Genomic DNA, 24,448 nt, shown 5'->3' with positions numbered 1-24,448 from the left:
AGCTGGTTTTTGATATAAATATGAACTTGATTGAACAAAACATGCATGTATTGTATAACATAATGTCCTAGGGTTGTCATCTGATGAAGATCATCAAAGGTTAGTGCTGCATTTAGCTGTGGTTTGGGTTTATGTGACATTATATGCTAGCTTGAAAAATGGGTGTCTGATTATTTCTGGCTGGGTACTCTGCTGACATAATCTAATGTTTTGCTTTCGTTGTAAAGCCTTTTTGAAATCGGACAGTGTGGTTAGATTAACGAGAGTCTTGTCTTTAAAATGGTGTAAAATAGTCATATGTTTGAAAAATTGAAGTTTTTGAATAACGCGCCACGGGATTACACTGGCTGTTACGTAGGTGGTACGATTTGGTGCCACCTAGCCTAGAGAGGTTAGCCAAAAATGTAGCCCATTTCTGTTACAGTAGTACAGTGTGACTGTGCCACTCCATGATAACTCCCTCTGGCTCCATCAGAGCAGAACAGGTAAAAAAAAAAGCAAAGATCCCTGATAGGCATCCATTATATTACCATAGAGTGGTGATGGTTAGTTTGAGGAGTCAGGGGTTAGGACTGTGTTACTCTTATCTGATTGGAGACTGATTGGTTTTATTTTTCTAATGAGGTTTACAGTTCAGTAATCGATTGACACGCAACAACACGTCAGTTCCTTCTCAAATGTCATGGGGGAAAGTTGAGTTAAACTTCTCACCACGGAAGTGTGCTGGCCTTTCATAGGACCGTATTCACATACGGGGCATGTATAAAGCAAGCCTGGTTCAGTAATGGTAAATTCCATGGGAACGGAATTGAGCTGAGACTCAGATCTTTCACTTAAATGGATACTAAACAAAACTCTACAACTCTACCGGATGCACGGGGACTACTTTTACCAATTTACGACGACGCATTGTAAAACAAAACACATTCACTGGAAGAACTGTGCAGATGCAAGGTTTGGTAACAGAATTTCTGATAAACCTCCCCCAGTTTTTTTTTTGTTGTGACCAATTTTAAGATTCAAAGATGCCTTCAGAAAGAATGGTGTGTCAGCTACGACATAGCCTCTGTCGAGTCCCCGACAACTGGACGTTCCGGTTTTCAAGGGAAATGGGAAGAGAGCCCGTGAAGCCGACTTCTGCTTTTGGACGTCAAGGTGACACACCATCTTTAACTCCTCCTCCGCATTGACTGGATTGGTTGAACAGTGCAGAAGAGAACCTCCCTCGGCCACTTTTTTTTCTTCTTCTTCTTCTTCTCCTCGTTAAGACCAGTATGTAGGGGATCTACACTGAGTGTAAACAACAACAACATTTGGAACACTTCTCTTTCCATGACACATTTGGGTATTCTACACACTGGCTATTTTCATGAGCTCTGCCAATTTGGGAAATGCTCAGTACAGGGAAATGTATCGTCCCCCATATCTTCTGGTTAAGGTGTGTATCCTCACACACACACACACCTGTATGGACACAACAAGGGGTGAGCGGTCTGTCCGAATTACATTTGAATCCACAACTTAAAAACACCAGAGCCTGGGGCAAAAAGTTCCCTCCAGACTCTCTCTTTTCTTCGCTCGCTCTCTCTCTCTCTCTTCTTTTTTTGTTGTTCAGGGGTGAATGTTTTTCTCAGAGACAAAGGGAGTTTGTTCACTCCTAGCGTTCATCGTATCCACATGAAACTCTTGTATAATGATCCACCCTATAACCCTCTGGCCACATCTCTAAACCCTGCTATGTGTACTGTGTCAACACATCCTTAGTCCACCTCTTAATCTATTGTATCGATCTATCCATTGCTTTATCTCTCTCACACACACACACACACACACACACACATATACATATATATATATATATATATATATTTTATATTCTCCATTGTCCCAATTCCCCCTTCTCTCACTCTGCATGTGCATCAACCCATCTCTCTCCAGCTCACTCTTGAAGTTTGATTTGAGACTGGTGAAATAAGTCAACTTATCAGAAGCTGTTCAAAAGAGTATAAAAAACTAAGTACATTCCCACACCTCTGCCTATTTGTACTTTTGTGGTGTGCAATATCCAAGAAGGATTTTCATCCAGTTTTGGGTCTTATGCTCCTCATCTCCCAACATAACCTACAGTAACTCATGTTTACCCTACGAATGTTATTTGTTCCAAACGATATACAGAAACACTCTTGAGTGTTGTGTGAAACAAGTGATTCTTCTGTTGCTCCGTTTCAACAAGGAACATCCAGCTTTCCTTGTAGCGAGTCCTGACTCTCTGTGTGCTTGTGTCTGTGTGAAGACAGAGCCCCAGGACTTCCCATTGCCACTCTGTAGAGCTGGTGTGTCATTCTGTGTTATCTGTCAGGAGTTTCAACCTCTTAATTTGATTCTAAAAGTATATTTTCTTGTTCAAAGGCCAGGGGTCAGAGGTTAGAGTTCCTTGGGCAGCCTTTGGCTGAAGTTAGGACCCAGGGCTAGGTGGCAGTGGCACACTAGATTACTAAACTGCGTGTGTGTGTGTGTGGCCTAGGTCACACAAGACATGACTCAGCAGGACTGGGAACATGGCTTAGGGCTATTGGGGTGAAAGATCAGACTCTGTTGGATGTCCAAGGAGGGGTCCTAGTTGAGACTGTATTCACTTGTTTCAGACAACTCACAAAACTTGCCATTGTCCTAAAGCAGGGTGTAATGTGCGTCGTATAGAGGGGACCAAGGCGCGGCGTATTGAGTGCTCATGATTATTCTTTAATGAAAACTAAACACTTTTACAAAGAAACAAAACGACAGCAAACAGTTCCGTCAGGCAACAGACAACAAAACGGAAAACAACTACCCACAAAACACAATAGAAAAAACCCCAACTTAAATATGATCTCTAATTAGAGACAACGCGAACCAGCTGCCTCTAATTGGAGATCATCCCAAAACTCCAACATACAAATAGAAAAACAAGTACTAAACATAGAAACAAACAACATAGAATGCCCACCCATATCACACCCTGACCTAACTAAACAGAGAAAAAACATCTCTCCTAGGTCAGAGCGTGACACAGGGGTATCAAAGTCATTTTGCCAATGGGGACATTTCTTTAAAGGCAAATATCAGGAGGGCTGCAGTTGGCGGCAACAAAAACTTAGTCAACTTTTTATTTTATTTTATTTCAAATTAACCAACGACATACTTATATGCCCGCAGTATATTGCAGATGAGGAAGTCGAAGGGTGCGGCCTGGGGAGGGAAGGGAGAAGATGAGTTATGGAGCTGGGGAGGAGGACTGAGGAATTAGATTTGGGGTGTGAGAGAGTAAGCGGGAAACTGTCGCTCCTTCGTAGGACAGCAGTAATGTTATTAGTTCCTTTTTGGTTGATAACAGCCTGTATGCCTCTGCCCAGACAGACAGACACCAGAGCATTCCCTCCTCATACAGTTTGGTAAGAAAGGACACTTTGTTTACAGCGCAGACAACATTACTGAACACACGCACGCACGCAAAACCACACTCACTCATCTTGGTGAAAGAGACTGGATAAGAGAAGCATAACTGTATAAACATGGTCTAGGGTTCATGGACTCCAGTCTGAAGACTGGAATGTGTGCTCTATTCCTCTCTAGAAAAACCACACAAACACACACATACCAAGTCCCTGTGGTGGGACTCCTGTGAGTTACTAAAAGGTTTGTGCGTCTCTTGCAGAGAGGTGAGAGAGCAGATATGAGCAGATTGAAAGAGACCGGGTAAGTTACTCTAACTCATTTTGACGATGAGGACCAATGCAATGCTCTCCCTCTCTACCTCTGGGACGGTGATCAATCACAGGAGAAAAAAACATCTGGTAGTGACGGTATTATGGCAGCTAACAGTACAGCTCTTGGAAAACAGCCGCAGGTGTGGATAGAATATAGATCCTACAGAATCGAATATATTATTATCTCCCAAACCGTGGTTAAGATAAATACAGGATTTTCAACTCCATAACTGTAAATCAGGACAAATCCAGGTAAGCCTAACCTTTCAGCTGTTTTTTTAGTTGGATGGAGGAATTCCTGTAAAATGACTGAAGGCTATAATCTGGGAGGTCTTGCCCTGACTCCTGTCCCATGGTGACAAGATGCACCTCAGTCACAGTCGTAACAGGGCACAATGTTCCACGGTCATAAAATATGTTCTTCCCCTCACTTTATTGAACAATAAATACGTTTTAAGCAGCTATCCCGCTGGCATACACTAAATTCTATCCACTGGATTGTTATTTCTCTCTGAAGAAGGGAGGGGTCAAGTGGAGGCAGTAATCGCTGTAACGGATGACAGTGCTCAAGGATTTAAAGTTGTTAGACTGCGGTCTGCGCATGGAGCCAGTAGGGTAACAGGACCAGAAAAGGATAGAAGTCTGTACCATCAAATTGGAGCAATGACCAAGGACATTTTGATTCATTTTCTATAACTTTTTGGGCTATTTTACCTGTTTTTTTGTCTCACTGAGATGTAACATCTATTTAAACTTTAGACCTAGCAGAGCACACATGCCAACAACTACCAGACAAGGATCAACATCAAAACATCATGTGGACACGGGAAGAGAATTGATGCGCGTTTGGACAAGATGACCATGACATAAAATTGGAATAATTCTGTTTTTTTCTGTAACCATTACTGCCCTTCTATATAAGTTGGGGAAGTCGTTTTCAAACGTTTTATTCTCAACTGGGAGAGTAGGCTTACCAAAGCAAACTGTTACTCAAGGTATCTTAAGAGAAGCATTTTTCCATCTTGCAGGTAAGAAAAGTGTTTTTCTGACATTCACCTGCTCATGTCTCGTTACATTGAACTCTTAGCTGCAATTGGGGGGAATATTTTAGGCTGTGTTCGTGTTTTGAAATGACAGCCTAAAGATTTCATGTTTCAGAGCAGCCAATGAGAGATCGGGATTGATTATGACGAAGACCTTGTTCATCTGTTTCCCGCTGGTTCTCCTGGCGGGAAATCTCCTCGTGGTTACCGGACAAGCAAACGAGCCCAACCAACCAGAAGTCCTGCCGTCCGCCACACAGAAACCAGTAGTCTCTGGTAGAGAGAGCCTGGCGAGGTTCAACGCCAATGTCTCCGCTCCTCGGCACATGCGGCCTTTACCGCCGATGTGCTCGGGGCCTACCGAGATCAGAGACACATTTAAGTACATCAACACTGTGGTATCGTGTCTCGTGTTCATAGTCGGTATTATCGGGAACTTCACGCTCCTAAGAATCATCTACAAGAACAAAGGCATGCGCAATGGCCCCAATATTCTCATCGCCAGCCTGGCGCTGGGAGACCTGCTGCACATTGTGATCGATATTCCCATCAATGTGTACAAGGTGAGAACAATCAAGCACACGCCAACATAAGATACACACACGCATGCACTGTGAGCACACACACAGTGGTCAAGGTATACAAGGTGAGAAACAGGCTGTACTGTAATATTGGGTCAAAAAATATTTTTTCTGTCCACGTACATCTTACCCGGTCATGCAATAGCATACGAATTGGATGATGTAACTTGTCATACATCTTTGAGGATGTGTAGTATTACACGTCTTTATCTGAGACCAAGTTGCTTGTTGCGCTATAACAACAAGGGAGAATTATTGATGTTGGTGGTTAGGGGAACTAATGACAAAAGGTAGCAGGTTAGGTGAATTGGGTTTAGTTTAGAATAAGGGTTAAGGGAAGCGTTACCTAAAATGCTATAGTTGTCCCCGATGCGACTCGAACATGCAACCTTTGTATTGCTAGACTGTCGTGGATTACTCCCATCCATCCTCCCCACTTTTGTTTCTGTCTCAAGTAACTACATCATTAGTAGGTATCATACACTGAGTGTACAAAACATTAAGGACACCTGCTCTTTCCGTGACATAGCTTTCACCTGGTCAGTCTATGATCCCTTATTGGTGTCACTTGTTAAATTCACTTCAATCACTGTAGATGAAGGGGAGGAGACAGGTTAAAGAAGGATTTTTAATCCTTGAGACAATTGAGACACGGATTGTGTATGTGTGCCATTCAGAGGGTGAATGGGCAAGACACAAGATTGAAGTGCCTTTGAACGGGGTATGGTTTTAGGTGCCAGGTGCACTGGTTTGTGTCAAGAACTGCAACGGTACTGGGTTTTCACGCTCAACAGTGTCCCGTGTGTATCAAGAATGGTCGACCTCCCAAAGGACATCCAACCAACATGACACAACTGTGGGAGGCATTGGAGTCAACATGGGCCAGCATACCTGTGGAACGCTTTCGACACCTTGTAGAATCCATGCCCTGACGAATTGAGGCTGTTCTAAGGGCAAGGAGCATTGCTCTGAGGCCGGCAGTGGGGTGTATTCATGGATGCCCCCAAAAAATTTACCTAAAATACAAATAAACATTAAATAATGTAGTCTTTTGTGTCTGTGTTTCATAATTGTCCTTCAATTCGCAAGTGGCTGAATGTATTCCACGGGAGAAAGCATCCGAGTGAACAAAACAGCACTCCTCTCTCTTTATATGTAGGCCATCTACAGTTGAAGTCGGAAGTTTCCCTACGCCTTAGCCAAATACATTTAAACTCAGTTTTTCACAATTCCTGACATTAAATCCTAGTAAAAATTCCCTGTCTTAGGTCAATTCAGATCACCACTTTATTTTAAGAATGTGAAATTTCAGAATAATAGCATAGAGAATTATTTATTTCAGCTTTTATTTCTTTCATCACATTCCCAGTGGGTCAGAAGTTTACATATACTCAATTAGTATTTGGTAGCATTGCCTTTAAATTGTTTAACTTGGGCCAAACGTTTCAGGTAGCTTTCCACAAGCTTCCCACAATAAGTTGGCTGAATTTTGGCCCATTCCTCCTGACAGAGCTGGTGTAACTGAGTCAGGTTTGTAGGCCTCGACTTTGTTGTCCTTAAGCCATTTTGCCACAACTTTGGAACTATGCTTGGGATCAATGTTCATTTGGAAGACCTATTTGTAACCAAACTTTAACCTCCTGACTGATGTCTTGAGATGTTGCTTCAATATAGCCACATAATTGTCCTGCCTCATGATGCCATCTATTTTGTGAAGTGCACCAGTCCCACCTGCAGCAAAGCACCCCCACAACATGATGCTACCACCCCCGTGCTTCACGGTTGGGATGGTGTTCTTCGGCTTGCAAGCCTCCCCCTTTTTCCTCCAACATAACGATGGTCATTATGGCCAAACAGTTCTATTTTTGTTTCATCAGACCAGAGGACGTTTCTCCAAAAAGTACGATCTTTGTCCCTATGTGCAGTTGCAAACCGTAGTCTGGCTTTTTTATGGCGGTTTTGGTGCAGTGGCTTCTTCCTTGCAGAGTGGCCTTTCAGGTTATGTCGATATAGGACTCGTTTTACTGTAGATATAAATACTTTTGTACCTGTTTCCTCCAGCATCTTCACAAGGTCCTTTGCTGTTGTTCTGGGATTGATTTGCACTTTTCGCGCCAAAGTACGTTCACCTCTAGGAGACAGGAAGTGTCTCCTTCCTGAACGGTATGACGGCTGCGTGGTCCCATGGTGTTTATACTTGCGTACTATTGTTTGTACAGATGAACATGGCACCTTCAGGCGTTTGGAAATTGCTCCCAAGGATGAACCAGACTTGTGGAGGTCTACAAATTTTTTCTGAGGTCTTGGCTGCTTTCTTTAGATTTTCCCATGATGTCAAGCAAAGAGGCACTGAGTTTGAAGGTAGGGCTTGATATACATCCACAGGTACACCTCCAATTGACCCAAATGATGTCAATTAGCCTATCAGAAGCTTCTACAGCCATGACTTAATTTTCTGGAATTTTCCAAGCTGTTTAAAGGCACAGTCAACTTAGTGTATGTAAACTTCTGACCCACTGGAATTGTGATACCGTGAATTATAAGTGAAATAATCTGTCTGTAAACAATTGTTGGAAAAATTACTTGAGTCCTACACAAAGTAGATGTCCTACCCGACTTGCCAAAACTATAGTTTGTTAACAAGAAATGTGTGGAGTGGTTGAAAAACGAGTTTTAATGACTCCAACATAAGTGTATGTAAACTTCTGACTTCAATTTTATCTGATGCTGTCTGGTCTAAAAGAGTATGGCATTGTTGCCGCCCGTAGGATTGAATGCAAGGGAAGCCAGTGAGTATTTGGCCTACCTTGATAAAAAAAGATTATAATAATACCGTTAAAAACTAAACTGAGGAAGCAAACTGTGAATGGTCCTGGCACACCCCAAAAAAAGTGTTAAGGGAAGCCAGTTTGGATTTGGCTTCACTCCTATCACATCACATTGAGAGCGATACGTAATTCACAGAAACAACTTGAATTGTTGCATCTCGTTGTGTTGTTGTCCTCCGGTGGTTAGCTAGCTTACATTGGCGCTTTCCTGATTTAGGTCATGTAACTGTTTGTGACATGCAATATCCCTTGTGGAGTTCACCCAACAGAGGTTGCTCTCCGATTTTGTGATGAAACAAAGGTGTGGTTTAATTTATTCTGCCACTGTGTCTTCTTATTGTCTCGGCCTTTAGGCCTATATTTCACGGTCGCAAGGGATATGAACTAATAGGTTATAGAGCAAACAACACAATTATCACAACACATAGGTTATAATATGGATTTTTTTCTGGCTTTGCTTCTTCAGTGATTTTACCTGAGGCCAGGCTGCCCCAGTAAGCTTGTTTTATTTTCAAAATCACTCGTCAGGCTAGAATCATATCATGCTCGGACACTAGTCTGCAAGCCAAATACATTCTTCTCCTCAGACCACATTCTGTATCACAGTAGCTAGGTCTCTGTATCACAGTAGCTAGGTATCTGTATCACAGTAGCTAGGTCTCTGTATCACAGTAGCTACTCTACAGAAGTATGTGGACACCTGCTCGTCGAACACCTCATTCCAAAATCATGGGCCTTAATATGGAGTTGGTCCCCGCCTTGCTGTTATAACAGCCTCCACTCTTCTAGGAAGGCTTTCCACTAGATACTGGAACATTTCTGCAGGGACTTGCTTCCATTCAGTCACGAGGATTAGTGAGGTCTGTCACTGATGTTGGGCAATTAGGCCTGGCTCACAGTCAGTGTTCCAATTCATCCCAAATGTGTTTTATGGGGTTGAGGTCAAGGCTCTGTGCAGGCCAGTCAAGTTCTTCCACACAGATCTCGGCAAAACATTTCTGTATGGACCTCGCTTTGTGCACTGGGGCATTGTCTGCTGAAACAGGAAAGGGCCTTCCCCAAACTGTTGCCACTAAGTTAAAGGTCCTCAATGATGTCACCATTGCCCTTAATTCTAAGCAATATTGTGCTGCTATTTTTATTGACTTGGCCAAAGTTTTTGATGCAGTAGACCATTCCATTCTTGTGGGCTGGCTAAGGAGTATTGGTGTCTCTATGTGTAACGCCCTGGCCATAGAGAGGTTTTTTTTTGTTATCTATTTTGGTTAGGCCAGGGTGTTACATGGGTGGGCGTTCTATGTTTATTTTTCTATGTTGGTTTGTTTCTTTGGTTGGCCGTGTGTGGCTCCCAATCAGGAACAGCTGTAGTTCGTTGTTGCTGATTGGGAGTCATACATAGGCAGCCTGTTTTTCCTTTGGAGTTTGTGGGTGATTGTTTTCTGTTTAGAGTATTTCCTGACAGGACTGTTTTGCTGTCGTCTTTTGTTTATTTTTGTAGTGTTCTCTTTTTCAATTAAATTTCAAGATGAACACACGTCCTCCGCTGCACCTTGGTTTCATTACTACGACAGCCATTACACTATGAGGTCTTTGGCCTGGTTTGCTAACTACTTCTCTGAGTGCAGTGTATAAAGTCAGAAAATCTGCTCTTTCAGCCACTGCCACGCTCTTCTCAATTTACATCAACAACATAGCTAAGGCAGTAGGAAGCACTCTCATTAATTTATATGCAGATGATAGTCTTATACTCAGCTGGCCCCTCCCCGGATGTTGTGTTAAACACTCTACAACAAAGTTTTCTTAGTGTCCAACAAGCTTTCTCTACCCTTAACCTTGTTCTGAACACCTCCAAAACAAAGGTAATGTGGTTTGGTAAGAAGAATGCCCCTCTCCCCACAGGTGTGATTACTACCTCTGTTTAGAGCTTGAGGTAGTCACCTCATACAAGTACTTGGGATTATGGCTAGACGGTACACTGTCCTTCTCTCAGCACATATCAAAGCTAGACCCATGCTAGATTACGAAGACATAATTTATAGATCAGCAGGTAAGGGTGCTCTCGGGAGGCTAGATGTTCTTTACCATTCGGCCATCAGATTTGCATTCAATGCTCCTTATAGGACACATCACTGCACTCTATACACCTCTGTAAACTGGTCATCTCTGTATACCCGTCACAAGACCCACTGGTTGATGCTTATTTATAAAACCCTCTTAGGCCTCACTTCCCCCTATCTGAGATATCTACTGCAGCCCACATCCTCCACATACAACACCCGTTCTACCAGTCACATTCTGTTAAAGGTCCCCAAAGCACACACATCCCTGGGTCACTCCTCTTTTCAGTTCGCTGCAGCTAGGGAATGGAACGAGCTGCAACAAACACTCAAACTAGACAGTTTTACCTCAATCTCTTCATTCAAAGACTCAATCATGGACACTTACTGACAGTTGTGGCTGCTTTCTGTGATGTATTGTTGTCGCTACCTTCTTGCCCTTTGTGCTGTTGTCTGTGCCCAATAATGTTTGTACCATGTTTTGTGCTGCTACCATGCATGCAGTGAGAATGGCAGAATGGTGAACTTACTAAATGACTGAGAGGTTGACTGTGTGATATTAGGTTGCTTCTTGGGTAAATATTTTCTGTCTGGATTTTAATGATTTGTATGTCATGTGTTGCTGCCTTGCTATGTTGTGGTCTTAGGGCTCTCTTTATGTAGTGTTGTGTTGCCTCTTGTTGTGATGTGTGTTTCTTATTATTTTGTATTATATATTTACATTTTATTTTTAATCCCAGCCCCTGTCCCCGCAGAAGGTTTTTTGACTTTAGGGAGGCCGTCATTGTGAATAAGAATTTGTTCTTAACTGACTTCCCTAGTTAAATAAAATAAAAAGTTGGAAGCACAGAATCGTCTAGAATGTCAATGTATGCTGTAGCATTAAGATGTCTACATACTTTTGGCCATGTAGTGTAGGTCTGTATCACAGTAGCGAGGTCTCTGTATCACAATAGCTAGGTCTCTGTATCACAGTAGCTATAGGTCTCTGTATCACAGTAGCTAGGTCTCTGTATCACAGTAGGTATAGGTCTCTGTATCACAGTGGCTATAGGTCTCTGTATCACAGTAGCTAGGTCTCTGTATCACAGTAGCTATAGGTCTCTGTATCACAGTATCTAGGTCTCTGTATCACAGTAGCTATAGGTCTCTGTATCACAGTGGCTATAGGTCTCTGTATCACAGTATCTAGGTCTCTGTATCACAGTAGCTATAGGTCTCTGTATCACAGTAGCTATAGGTCTCTGTATCACAGTATCTAGGTCTCTGTATCACAGTAGCTATAGGTCTCTGTATCACAGTAGCTATAGGTCTCTGTATCACAGTAGCTAGGTCTCTGTATCACAGTAGCTATAGGTCTCTGTATCACAGTATCTAGGTCTCTGTATCACAGTAGCTATAGGTCTCTGTATCACAGTAGCTATAGGTCTCTGTATCACAGTAGCTAGGTCTCTGTATCACAGTAGCTAGGTCTCTGTATCACTGTAGTTATAGGTCTCTGTATCACAGTAGCTATAGGTCTCTGTATCACAGTAGCTATAGGTCTCTGTATCACAGTAGCTATAGGTCTCTGTATCACAGTATCTAGGTCTCTGTATCACAGTAGCTATAGGTCTCTGTATCACAGTAGCTATAGGTCTCTGTATCACAGTAGCTATAGGTCTCTGTATCACAGTAGCTAGGTCTCTGTATCACTGTAGCTAGGTCTCTGTATCACTGTAGCTATAGGTCTCTGTATCACAGTAGCTAGGTCTCTGTATCACAGTAGCTATAGGTCTCTGTATCACAGTAGCTATAGGTCTCTGTATCACAGTAGCTAGGTCTCTGTATCACAGTAGCTAGGTCTCTGTATCACAGTAGCTAGGTCTCTGTATCACTGTAGCTATAGGTCTCTGTAGCACAGTAGCTAGGTCTCTGTATCACAGTAGCTATAGGTCTCTGTATCACAGTAGCTATAGGTCTCTCTATCACAGTAGCTAGGTCTCTGTATCACTGTAGCTATAGGTCTCTGTAGCACAGTAGCTAGGTCTCTGTAGCACATAACTAGGTCTCTGTATCACAGTAGCTAGGTCTCTGTATCACAGTAGCTAGGTCTCTGTATCACTGTAGCTATAGGTCTCTGTAGCACAGTAGCTAGGTCTCTGTATCACAGTAGCTATAGGTCTCTGTATCACAGTAGCTATAGGTCTCTCTATCACAGTAGCTAGGTCTCTGTATCACTGTAGCTATAGGTCTCTGTAGCACAGTAGCTAGGTCTCTGTAGCACATAACTAGGTCTCTGTATCACAGTAGCTAGGTCTATGTATCACAGAACTAGGTATCTGTATCACAGTAGCTATAGGTCTCTGTATCACAGTAGCTAGGTCTCTGTATCACATAACTAGGTCTCTGTATCACAGTAGCTAGGTCTATGTATCACAGAACTAGGTCTCTATCACAGAGCTAGGTCTCTGTATCACAGTAGCTATAGGTCTCTGTATCACAGTAGCTATAGGTCTCTGTATCACAGTAGCTATAGGTCTCTGTATCACAGTAGCTATAGGTCTCTGTATCACAGTAGCTAGGTCTCTGTATCACATAACTAGGTCTCTGTATCACAGTAGCTAGGTCTCTGTATCACAGTAGCTGGGTCTCTGTATCACAGTAGCTATAGGTCTCTGTATCACAGTAGCTAGGTCTCTGTTTCACAGTAGCTATAGGTCTCTGTATCACAGTAGCTAGGTCTCTGTATCACAGTAGCTATAGGTCTCTGTATCACAGTAGCTAGGTCTCTGTATCACAGTAGCTATTGGTCTCTGTATCACAGTAGCTAGGTCTCTCTGTATCACAGTAGCTAGGTCTCTGTATCAGAGTAGCTAGGTCTCTGTATCACAGTAGCTAGGTCTCTGTATCACAGTAGCTATAGGTCTCTGTATCACAGTAGCTATAGGTCTCTGTATCACAGTAGCTATAGGTCTCTGTATCACAGTAGATAGGTCTCTGTATCACAGTAGCTAGGTCTCTGTATCACAGTAGCTATAGGTCTCTGTATTACAGTAGCTAGGTCTCTGTATCACAGTAGCTATAGGTCTCTGTATTACAGTAGCTATAGGTCTCTCTATCACAGTAGCTAGGTCTCTATCACAGTAGCTATAGGTCTCTCTATCACAGTAGCTAGGTCTCTGTAGCACAGTAGCTAGGTCTCTGTATCACAGTAGCTAGGTCTCTGTATCACAGTAGCTGGGTCTCTGTATCACAGTAGCTAGGTCTCTGTATCACAGTAGCTAGGTCTCTGTATCACATAACTAGGTCTCTGTATCACAGTAGCTAGGTCTATGTATCACAGAACTAGGTCTCTATCACAGAGCTAGGTCTCTGTATCACAGTAGCTATAGGTCTCTGTATCACAGTAGCTATAGGTCTCTGTATCACAGTAGCTATAGGTCTCTGTATCACAGTAGCTATAGGTCTCTGTATCACAGTAGCTAGGTCTCTGTATCACATAACTAGGTCTCTGTATCACAGTAGCTAGGTCTCTGTATCACAGTAGCTGGGTCTCTGTATCACAGTAGCTATAGGTCTCTGTATCACAGTAGCTAGGTCTCTGTTTCACAGTAGCTATAGGTCTCTGTATCACAGTAGCTAGGTCTCTGTATCACAGTAGCTATAGGTCTCTGTATCACAGTAGCTAGGTCTCTGTATCACAGTAGCTATTGGTCTCTGTATCACAGTAGCTAGGTCTCTCTGTATCACAGTAGCTAGGTCTCTGTATCAGAGTAGCTAGGTCTCTGTATCACAGTAGCTAGGTCTCTGTATCACAGTAGCTATAGGTCTCTGTATCACAGTAGCTATAGGTCTCTGTATCACAGTAGCTATAGGTCTCTGTATCACAGTAGATAGGTCTCTGTATCACAGTAGCTAGGTCTCTGTATCACAGTAGCTATAGGTCTCTGTATTACAGTAGCTAGGTCTCTGTATCACAGTAGCTATAGGTCTCTGTATTACAGTAGCTATAGGTCTCTCTATCACAGTAGCTAGGTCTCTATCACAGTAGCTATAGGTCTCTCTATCACAGTAGCTAGGTCTCTGTAGCACAGTAGCTAGGTCTCTGTATCACAGTAGCTAGGTCTCTGTATCACAGTAGCTGGGTGTCTGTATCACAGTAGCTAGGTCTCGATCACAGTAGCTAGGTCTCGATCACAGTAGCTAGGTCTCTATCACAGTAGCTAGGTCTCTGTATCACAGTAGCTAGGTCTCTGTATCACAGTAGCTATAGGTCTCTGTATCACAGTAGCTATTGGTCTCTGTATCACAGTAGCTAGGTCTCTGTATCACAGAACTAGGTATCTGTATCACAGTAGCTATAGGTCTCTGTATCACAGTAGCTAGGTCTCTGTATCACAGTAGCTAGGTCTCTGTATCACAGTAGCTAGGTCTCTGTATCACCGTAGCTAGGTCTCTGTATCACTGTAGCTAGGTCTCTGTATCACAGTAGCTATAGGTCTCTGTATCACAGTAGCTATAGGTCTCTGTATCACAGTAGCTCGGTCTCTGTATCACAGTAGCTCGGTCTCTGTATCACAGTAGCTAGGTCTCTGTATCACAGTAGCTAGGTCTCTGTATCACAGTAGCTATAGGTCTCTCTGTACTGTTACATATTTTCCTTAACTGCTGAAATCCCCTTCTGTCTCTGTTATGCTTGAATATTTCACTGAACAAAAATATGAAAGAAACATCTAAAGTGTTTCATGAGCAAAGAAAAATAAAAAATACATTTGGAAAATTGCAGACAATGTTTGTGCACAAATTTGTTTATGCCTGTTAGTGAGCATTTCTCCAATGCCAAGATAACACATCTATCTAACATGTGTGGCATATCAAGAAGCTGATTAAACAGCATGATCATTACACACTTGCACCTTGTGCTGGGGACAACTAAAAAGGTCACTCTAAATGTGCAGTTCTGTCACACAACACAATGCCACAGATGTCTCAAGTTTTGAGGGAGCGTGTTATTGCAATGCTGACTGCAGGAATGTCCACCAGAGCTGTTCCAGGGAATTGAATGTTAATTTCTCTACCATAAGCTGCCTCCAACATCATTAAGAGAATTTGGCAGTATGTCGAACCTGCCTCACAACCGCAGACCAGGTGTAACCATGCCAGCCCAGGACCTCCACATCTGGCTTCTTCACCTCTGGGATCATCTAAGGCAGGGCTGCCCAACCCTCTTCCTGGAGATCTACTGTCCTGTGGGTTTTCAGTCCAACCTGAATTTAACACACCTGATTATACTAACTAGCTGCTCAACAACACCTAGCTGAATCAGATATGCTAAATTAGGGTTGGACTGAAAACCTACAGGATAGTAGATCTCAAGGAAGAGGGTTGGGCAGCCCTGATTTAAGGGGTGGGGGGGGGGGGGGTGCTGAGGATAATTTATGTCTGTAATAAAGCCCCTTTTGTGAGGAAAAACTCATTCTGATTGGCTGGGCCTGGTTCCCTATTGGGTGGGCCTGGCTGTCAAGTGGGTTACTCTATGCCCTCCCATGGCTGCACCCCTGCTCAGTCATGTGAAATCCATAGATTAGGACCTAATTTATTTATTTCAAAGAGCTGATTTTCCTTATATCAACTGTAACTCAGTAAAATCTTAGAAATAGTTGCACGTTGTGTTCATATTTTTGTTCAGTATATGTATATTTGGCTATGGTAGGCCTGTGTGTGAGAGAGAGAGAGAGAGAGAGAGACACATTCCACGTCATCTCAGCAAGCCATGACACCCACAATCTCAGATTGTTCTGAAATCGTTTCTGTATTATGAAACAGATAACATGAGCATTCCTGAAACATATATTTTGTTGAAATATAATTTGATCTCTGAGATAATAAGCTAATTGATTGCACCAAAAATGTCATTTATGAGATTCATATAATATTCAATAAATATAGTATCTAACATCCGATTCGGTCCCAGCTAACAACGAGTAAGACATGAAGAATGCAAAGAAGTGGCCAAAAGCCACCCACGGACCCTGGCACCCGCTAACACACCCCGTTCAAAGGCACTTAAATCTTTTGTCTTGCCCATTCACCCTCTGAATGGCACACACACACAATCCATGTCTCAACTGTCTCAAAGCTTAAAAATCCTTATTTAACCTGTCTCCTCCCCTTCATCTACACTGATTGAAGTGGATTTAACAAGTGACGTCAATAAGGGATCATAGCTTTCACCTGGATTCACCTGGTCAGTCTATGTCCTGGAAAGAGCAGGTGTTCCTAATGTTTTGTACACTCGTTGTTGGGTTAGGATTGGTGTGGGATGTGTGGGGTCCGTTGATGTCTTTTGACAATTTCTCATGTCTTACGCATTATATATATAAAAAAAATGGTTCAAATTGGATGTTAGGTACTATATTTATTGAATAATATATGAATCTAAATTAAAATGGTCAATTTGGGTGCAATCGATTAGCTTAATTGCGCAGAGATCAAATAAATGTTGCAGGAATGCTAATCTTATCTGTTTCTAACCACGTAAACAATTTCGTGTCGAAGTCCTCTTTCTTGTTCTTTTTGAGGTGAAACGACCCTGGATAGAGTATTACAGATATTTGGGTAATGGGAGGCCAAACTTTAAATGATGAAATGCATACCAGAAGAATCTATCTGTGTGCTGTCGAGATATGACCACCACATATGATTCCAATACAGTAGGGTGAGATTGACCCTCAATGCTGATCTAGGGTAAGCTTGGTGTTAACCTCCACATGTGATTACAATAGGCCTCATAAGCAGGCATTAAAAAGGTTAGCAATTAGAGATTCTTGTCTTTTACTCATGACTGGTAAAAGCATCTAAACTTTCATTGTTTATACAATATCATAAAGTAGATTCATAGTGTGAAATGCATAGTGCGACATTTTGTGTTGTGCTTTATGTTTTGGCCCGCTAGCCTATTTACAAAATATTTACATAGAAATTACATGGTAATCATTAAATACCATATGGTTAATATAATTACATGACAGATCATTGGGAGTAACCCTGATTTCTCTATCCCCCTGTCTTTACCCCTAGCTCCTAGCCGAGGATTGGCCGTTTGGTGTAGGTCTGTGTAAACTAGTGCCGTTTGTCCAGAAAGCTTCAGTGGGCATTACTGTGCTGAGCTTGTGTGCTCTGAGCATCGACAGGTATGCTAACACACACACACACACACACACACACACACACACACACACACACACACAGTTGTATTTATCGACTACACAGAAAACGTTGCCCTAATGTTTCTCCCCCTCTGCTCTTACACCCAGGTACCGCGCGGTAGCCTCGTGGAACCGTATTAAGGGGATCGGTGTCCCCAAGTGGACGGCTATAGAGATCGCACTCATCTGGCTGCTGTCCATACTGCTGGCGGTCCCCGAGGCGATAGCCTTCGACATGCTCGCCATGGACTACAAGGGAGAGCACCTCCGCATCTGTCTGCTACACCCCATGCAGAAATCAGGCTTTATGAGCGTGCGTAGACACACACGGGAATACACACACATGCAGTACGCACACAAGCAAGAACCGCACGCACACGCATTGAACGCACGCACGCAGACAAACAACAGTAGGCTATAGGGAGTGTCCCTGGTCGGGGCCGGGTGCGGGGAAAGCTGCCATTGTGTGCCGACTCTCCCCTTGTGCTCACCTTGATTTTTTTTTAAATCTATCGTTTGACTTTTGAGGCCCCCGTGTGTGTGTGTGTGTGTGTGTGTGTGTGTGTGTGTGTGTGTGCGCGCGCGTCTCAGAGAGCCCAACAGATGATAGGTTTGAGCTTTAGTAGTTGTCGTCCCAAAGAGGTTTTAGATGAAGCGATGTGTTGCCGGAGGTGAACTACGTCACACAGACCCTTTTGGTCTGCTTGAGGTTACTCCTTCGCACGCTTCTTCACTTCCGTCACACTGCAGCATTAGGAGTTGACGTCCCAACTAACTCCCAAGCCTATAGAACCAGTCAGATTTCCTCTACAGTCCGCGGCTCTTTCTAGTGGGTATTTTGCGTTGTGAACTGCAGGTGTGCCCTGTATTTATTGGTGTTGTCTTTGTGTTCGTCCAGTTCTATAAGTCGGCTAAGGACTGGTGGCTGTTCAGTGTGTATTTCTGCCTGCCTCTGGCCGTTACCGCCGTCTTCTACACCCTGATGACTTGTGAGATGCTGAGGAAGAAGAACGGAGTCCAGATCACCCTGAGTGACCATCTCAAACAGGTAACCTCTCTCTTCGCCCTTTATCTTCAACCTAAATCATTTCGATTGGTCTCTTTTACTTATGAAGGCCACTGTAGCCAGATAGTTGGATTAGTTGGCTGATTGATTGATCTCTGTGTGTGTAGAGGCGTGAGGTGGCCAAGACCGTGTTCTGCCTGGTACTGGTGTTTGCTCTATGCTGGCTGCCCCTCCATCTCAGCCGCATCCTCAAGCTCACCATCTATGACGAGAAGGACCCTAACCGCTGCGAACTGCTCAGGTGAGAAATATCATTTGTGCTCCACAGCCGCTACACTGACCTTAATATCGTAAATAGGAGATGAAATAGCATGTTGGGTGTGGTGTGTGTGTGTGTGTGTGTGTGTGTGTGTGTGTGTGTGTGTGTGTGTGTGTGTGTGTGTGTGTGTGTGTGTGTGTGTGTGTGTGTGTTTCTCCAGTTTCTTCCTGGTTCTAGACTACATAGGGATCAACATGGCGTCTCTTAACTCCTGCATCAACCCCATCGCTCTCTACATGGTCAGCAAGCGTTTCAAGAGCTGCTTCAGGGTAAGACAGACACACACACAGCATCTATACAGCGTGCCAAATAGAGTTAACCCCTAATGGGCTTTTATGTATGTACAAAGAGCTCATTCTCTCTCTCTCTCTCTCTCTCTCTCTCTCTCTCTCTATTTATCTCTCGCTCTCACTATTTATCTCTCGCTCTCACTATCTATCTATCTATCTATCTATCTATCTATCTATCTATCTATCTATCTATCTATCTATCTATCTATCTATCTATCTATCTATCTATCTATCTATCTATCTATCTATCTATCTATCTATCTATCTATCTCTAGTCATGCCTGTGTTGCTGGTGTCTGCCAGCGGAGATGTTGATTGATGAGAAGCAGTCCTGTATGAAGCTCAAAATCACAGACCGGGCCTCCGACCAGAGCAACTCACGTGCTACTAACAAGTACACTTCAGCATGAGAGGGGCCCTGCGCACTCAATCAAGTATCACATGATGTGCTCTAAAGGACTAATTGAAGATCAGTCATGTAACCTGATCCTGACTGAAACCATTATGAGACGGCCATAAGATGTGTCCTAAGAAGTGCCCTTACTCAGTTGATGTAGTTTTAAACCACCTAGAGAAAATAAGTGCCCTAAAGGACTGATTCGGCAAAGTCTCCTCTGACTGGAGGAAGAAGTACTCAAATGTACTTAAACCCACAAGTGTTGCGGACAGGGTCCCTCAAAGTTTTGGTTCAGAATAAACTGTCAAATCGCCGGAAATTCAGCTAGAAATTAGTTTAATTTATGAAAATCTGTTAATTTAGGAAATCTGTTCCCAAGTATTCCCACAAATAAATTTAAAAAAGAGACGTGATCGTGTCTAAATGTAATTCAAGAAATGAAATTACAGGGTTTTTTTTCTCTCTTAAGGGCTTAGTTGTGGTCAGTTTGCAGTGTACAAATTATGTTCCAGCCCCCCTACCATCCGCTACGACAAAAATCATCCCGCGGCTGAATCTAGTTGTCTACCCCTAGGTCTAGAATGTTTAGCTGGGAGAGTGTTGATGGAGAAGAGGATACTTTGGGGAAAGATGAGTGGAGGGATAGAGGTTCAATGCATACAATCAGATATGAGTATTATTGATGATGAATGACAAAACATAGGGTTGTCATATTGTGGAGAAATGACACTGCCGGGTGTGACTCCCCCTGGTTATAACCTCTATAGGAATGTCCATAAGGTACACGACATAAGGCAAACCCAAAGGGGCTGTGGCAGAGGCGTCATAGTGAAAATGCCTGAGGTTGAGACATAGGGAACGTTATATGAACATTGAAAGAAGGTTGAAATATTGTACTGTATAATATATGTGTGGCTTTTTTAACATATCCCGTATACTACTCTGAATTCAAGGACTTAAGAATGAATTCATTTTCACGCCTTCGCTAAATTGCTTTTACACTGTTTGATATTGCTATTTGATATTGCTAGGATTTGACTTGGATAGTTTGCTATGGCATCTTTGATTGTTTGACTTCATGTTCTGTATTGCTACTAGGATTGGTCTGTTTCTCATTAAACTGCTGATCTGATTGGGTCTGTCTTCGTGTGAGGCAATCATAAATGGCAGCACTTGCCAAACATTTTCGCAATAGGTTTATGGCAAAAACAGTTCAGAGTTTGTCTCATGTATGATTATGTTAGTATTCTGTAGCTTTGTGGACTGCCACCCAATTGTAAAAACAAGCCAGAGATGGTTATTGGGGACTTGGATGAGAGGGAGGAGATGATACATTTGAAGTCATTTTTCTCTTCATATGCCTTTGCAGTTCTGTGTTTTTCTGTCTTATATAGTAAGGAATCTGATGCTGTGATTGAATGTGGAGCACTGTATTGATGCTGTTGTACACTGAGTGTACAAAACATTAGGAACACCTGTTCTTTCCATGACATAGACTGACCAGGCGAGTCCAGGTGAAAGCTATGATCCCTTATTGATGAATCCACTTCAAATCAGTGTAGATGAAGGGAGGAGACAGGTTAAAGAAGGAATTTTAAGCCTTGAGACAATTGAGACATGGATTGTGTATTTGTGCCATTCAGAGGGTGAATGGGCAAGACAACAGTTTTGTATGTGTATCAAGAATGGTCCACCACCCAAAAGACATCCAGCCAACTTGACACTGTGGGAAGCATTGGAGTCAACAAGGGCCGGCATCCCTGTGGAACGCTTTCGACACCTTGTAGAGTCAATTCCCTGACGAATTGAGGCTGTTCTGAGAGGAAAAGGGGTTGCAACTCAATATTGGGAAGGTGTTCCTAATGTTTTGTACACAGTGTATATAGTGTAGATAGAAGTCCTGTGGTTGTGATGATGTGTCTGCCTCTTTCCTACCCTTTGCTTACCTCTATCTTTTTAATTTGTCCCCAAAAAATATTAGGAAGGAGAAAGACACTAGAAGTAGACATCCTAGACATCAACCTATCACTACAGTTGACTCCAGATGCAAAACTGCATTCAACCAAATCCTGAGCCAGTACAAATCATATACAGTACTTGAATTAGGACTGGTGACCACAGCGTGCGCTCATCAGGAGTTGACTGTACTTCATTGAAGTCAATGAGTCAAATCTCCCTAAAGACAAACTACTGTAACGTAAACTTGAACCTCACCACCCCAAACCCTTCGGGGGAATTTTTTTTAAATTATTGTTTACTCCACAACCCTTTTCTTCAAAGCTGTTTCGCTGCCCTCTCTCAGTACAGAGTGTGACCAAAGGCACCCATCATGTGAGACAGAGCGCTTCTTTGACCTGGGAATGTCCCTTCGGGCTAATGCAGTGTAACGCATGTCACATTACCCATGAAAGATACTCACTGTCCCTTCACCCCTATCTTTCTCTCGCTCTATTCCTCCCTATCTGCTGTCATTATTAACAACGGTGCCAGTGATGAGTTCTGATGTTTGGAAAACAGTGTGCTTTCACAGCTCCTTGTCGAATCAGTGCCCAGCAATGAACCCTACATTGATGGCAGCATTAGAAGATCAACAGACTAGCCTTATGTGTGTGTGTGTGTGTGTGTGTGTGTGTGTGTGTGTGTGTGTGTGTGTGTGTGTGTGTGTGTGTGTGTGTGTGTGTGTGTGTGTGTGTGTGTGTGTGTGTGTGTGTGTGTGTGTGTGTGTGTGTGTGAGGGGTCACACTGTGGGATAGGATAATGGGTGGGGAAAGAACACATACGTGGCTCTGTTAGATGAATACATGTTCATCTTGACTCTGTAGCTCACAGTAGAGAGAGTTTGAACCAAACGTCCCGAGTATCATCCAAGCCCATCTCAGCCCTTCTGTTTGTCATTACCCACACAGCTGCACTCTGCCCCTGTAATGCTCTTCAGTTTACTCTCCTGTTGATAAAGAAAAGAGAGATCTTACGTGTCTCTCCCTTAGCCTCAATTGCCACACTCTGATCTGTCCGCGTCTCTGTCGTTCTCTCTCGCTCTCTCTCTCTTCACACAAGACATCCACACTGTGATGTCTCACACCGTCAGACTATTGAGCCCATATCATCAATTTATCATGTGACACTGAGTTTTTTTTAGATGATTAAAGCCAGGTTTATATGAATCTATAGTACGATCAGGACACAGGTATGCACGTGCACAGACACACATTGTGCTAAGAGTGCGAAGGGGAGAGTGTGTCTTATGTGGATACATACGGTAAATCCAGGAAAAACGACCCTGGCTGAGTTCTAAAGAACTAGTAGAGGGTCAAGTCAAGTGTTCATGCCAACAGAGGGGATTGATCCGTTTGGTTTAATGATTTATTGAAAAATTCCTTCTGGGTTTTCTCCCTGTATTCTCCGTTATAAGGGTAATGGTCAGACCCCTCTGACAGTTTCTGTCTTTCTGTGTCCAAAAGCCTGTCATCTCCATTTACACCTTTTTATTGGAGGTGCGAGGTAGCCTAGCGGTTAAGAGCGGTGGGGCAGTAACCGAAAGGTTGCTGGTTTGAATCCCAGAGCCGACTAGGTGACAAATCGGTCTGTGTGCCATTGAGCAAGGCACTTAACCTTAATTGCTCCTGTAAGTTGATCTGGATAAAATGACTCAAATGTAATTGTCAAAGGATATGATATCAAATTTTGCCATAAAATATAACACAATTTGCAAATATCCCAAATTTGATATTATATCTATGTAATGACTGAAATAAAGATATCTTCACTAACGATCTGTCTCTTTGAATGAACTCCTCAGATGATCTATATCTGTGTATATCTATACCTGTATGTGTTTCCTAAATCTGAAGAAAAAAAAATGACCTGACAAAATCCTGAAGTGTGTAATTTCAGAGGGCGGAACAGGAGTGGCTCCAGGAGTTATCATGGAAAGGGAGAATGTCTACAGAAGGTAGTCACGCGCACGTACACATGCACGCGCTCTATCAGATTGTGCGACTACAATATGTCCTCTGCTACTATATATTAACAGTAGGGGAGTGTACCTATCTTTTTGGGCCAAACCAACAAATTCTTGGACCCCAGTTTATACTCAGCAGCGGTGGAGGCTGTTGTGGGGAGGACGGCTCATTATAATGGCTAGAAAGAAGTAAATGGAATGGCATCGAACACATGGAAACCATGAGTTCGATATTCTTGATACCGTTCCACTCATACCACTCCAGCCATTAACACGAGCCCGTCCTCCCCAGTTAACGTACCATCAACCTCCTGTGCTCAACAGATAAAGGGGGAGGGGGAGGAAGATGGGGATGAAAAGAGAGATTAAAGCAGAATATTGCCTTTACTGGCACTGGAAAAAGCTACCCCACACAGTATTATTTTCATATATCTCGATAAGAGTTCAATTTAAAACAAAGTATTGTATGCTAACTGGCATCACATTCTCTTTTCTATGTGGCATGGTGGCCCTATGCTACCCTACCATACACACACACAACAGCAGACATGACTCAAGGGAGAAGAATGCCTTATACAGGCCAGAGGGAATAGATGCTTTAGCATGTAGTGGTGTTCTCTTTTGAGAGATTAGGGACCTGCTTGAAAGTCTGACATGAGCATATCGGATAAATGTAAACTCAGTTTGTGTACATTGCAGTTAACCTAGTTCCAGTCAAGTCAGATTAGCGTGTCTTTAAAAAGAGGAAGGAAGGAAAGGCTTATGTTGAATTATGCATAACTGTATTAGCAGAGGGCCTACAGGTCTACAGTCCTTGGAATAAAAAGTGTCCTGTGCACACTGGCCAATAGGGAGTGCTAGTGACTATGTAATTGAGAAACAGTGTTCATCTCACATACTTTTATTTTATTTGATTTAACCTTTATTTAACTAGCCAAGTCAGATAAGAACAAATTCACATTTTTACAATGATGGCCTAACCCGGGGAAAAAACTCCCCTAACTCGGATGACGCTGGGCCAATTGTGCAC

At 42.9% G+C, this 24,448-nt stretch overlaps 1 protein-coding gene across 3 annotated transcripts; it reads left to right on the top strand.

Moving 5' to 3' along the window:
* Positions 1-3,257: 3,257 nt before the first annotated feature.
* Positions 3,258-23,228, top strand: LOC106600156 (endothelin receptor type B-like). Of its 3 annotated transcripts, none has more exons than XM_014191494.2 (8): positions 3,258-4,774; positions 4,910-5,352; positions 17,318-17,430; positions 17,554-17,758; positions 18,344-18,493; positions 18,619-18,752; positions 18,931-19,039; positions 19,336-23,228. In XM_014191494.2, exons 2-8 carry the CDS (start codon positions 4,933-4,935, stop codon positions 19,468-19,470), a joined length of 1,266 nt encoding a protein of 421 aa, XP_014046969.1. In that variant the 5' UTR covers positions 3,258-4,774; positions 4,910-4,932; the 3' UTR covers positions 19,471-23,228. The 3 variants fall into 3 exon arrangements, with proteins under 3 accessions (XP_014046969.1, XP_014046965.1, XP_014046963.1); XM_014191490.2 differs by having other exon boundaries at positions 4,891-5,352; XM_014191488.2 differs by having other exon boundaries at positions 3,261-4,774; positions 4,905-5,352.
* The last annotated feature ends 1,220 nt before the right edge of the window (positions 23,229-24,448 follow it).

Source organism: Salmo salar, chromosome ssa03 (assembly GCF_905237065.1).
Source record: "Salmo salar chromosome ssa03, Ssal_v3.1, whole genome shotgun sequence".
NCBI lineage: Eukaryota > Metazoa > Chordata > Actinopteri > Salmoniformes > Salmonidae > Salmo > Salmo salar.
This window is presented reverse-complemented; position numbering and strand designations above follow the sequence as displayed.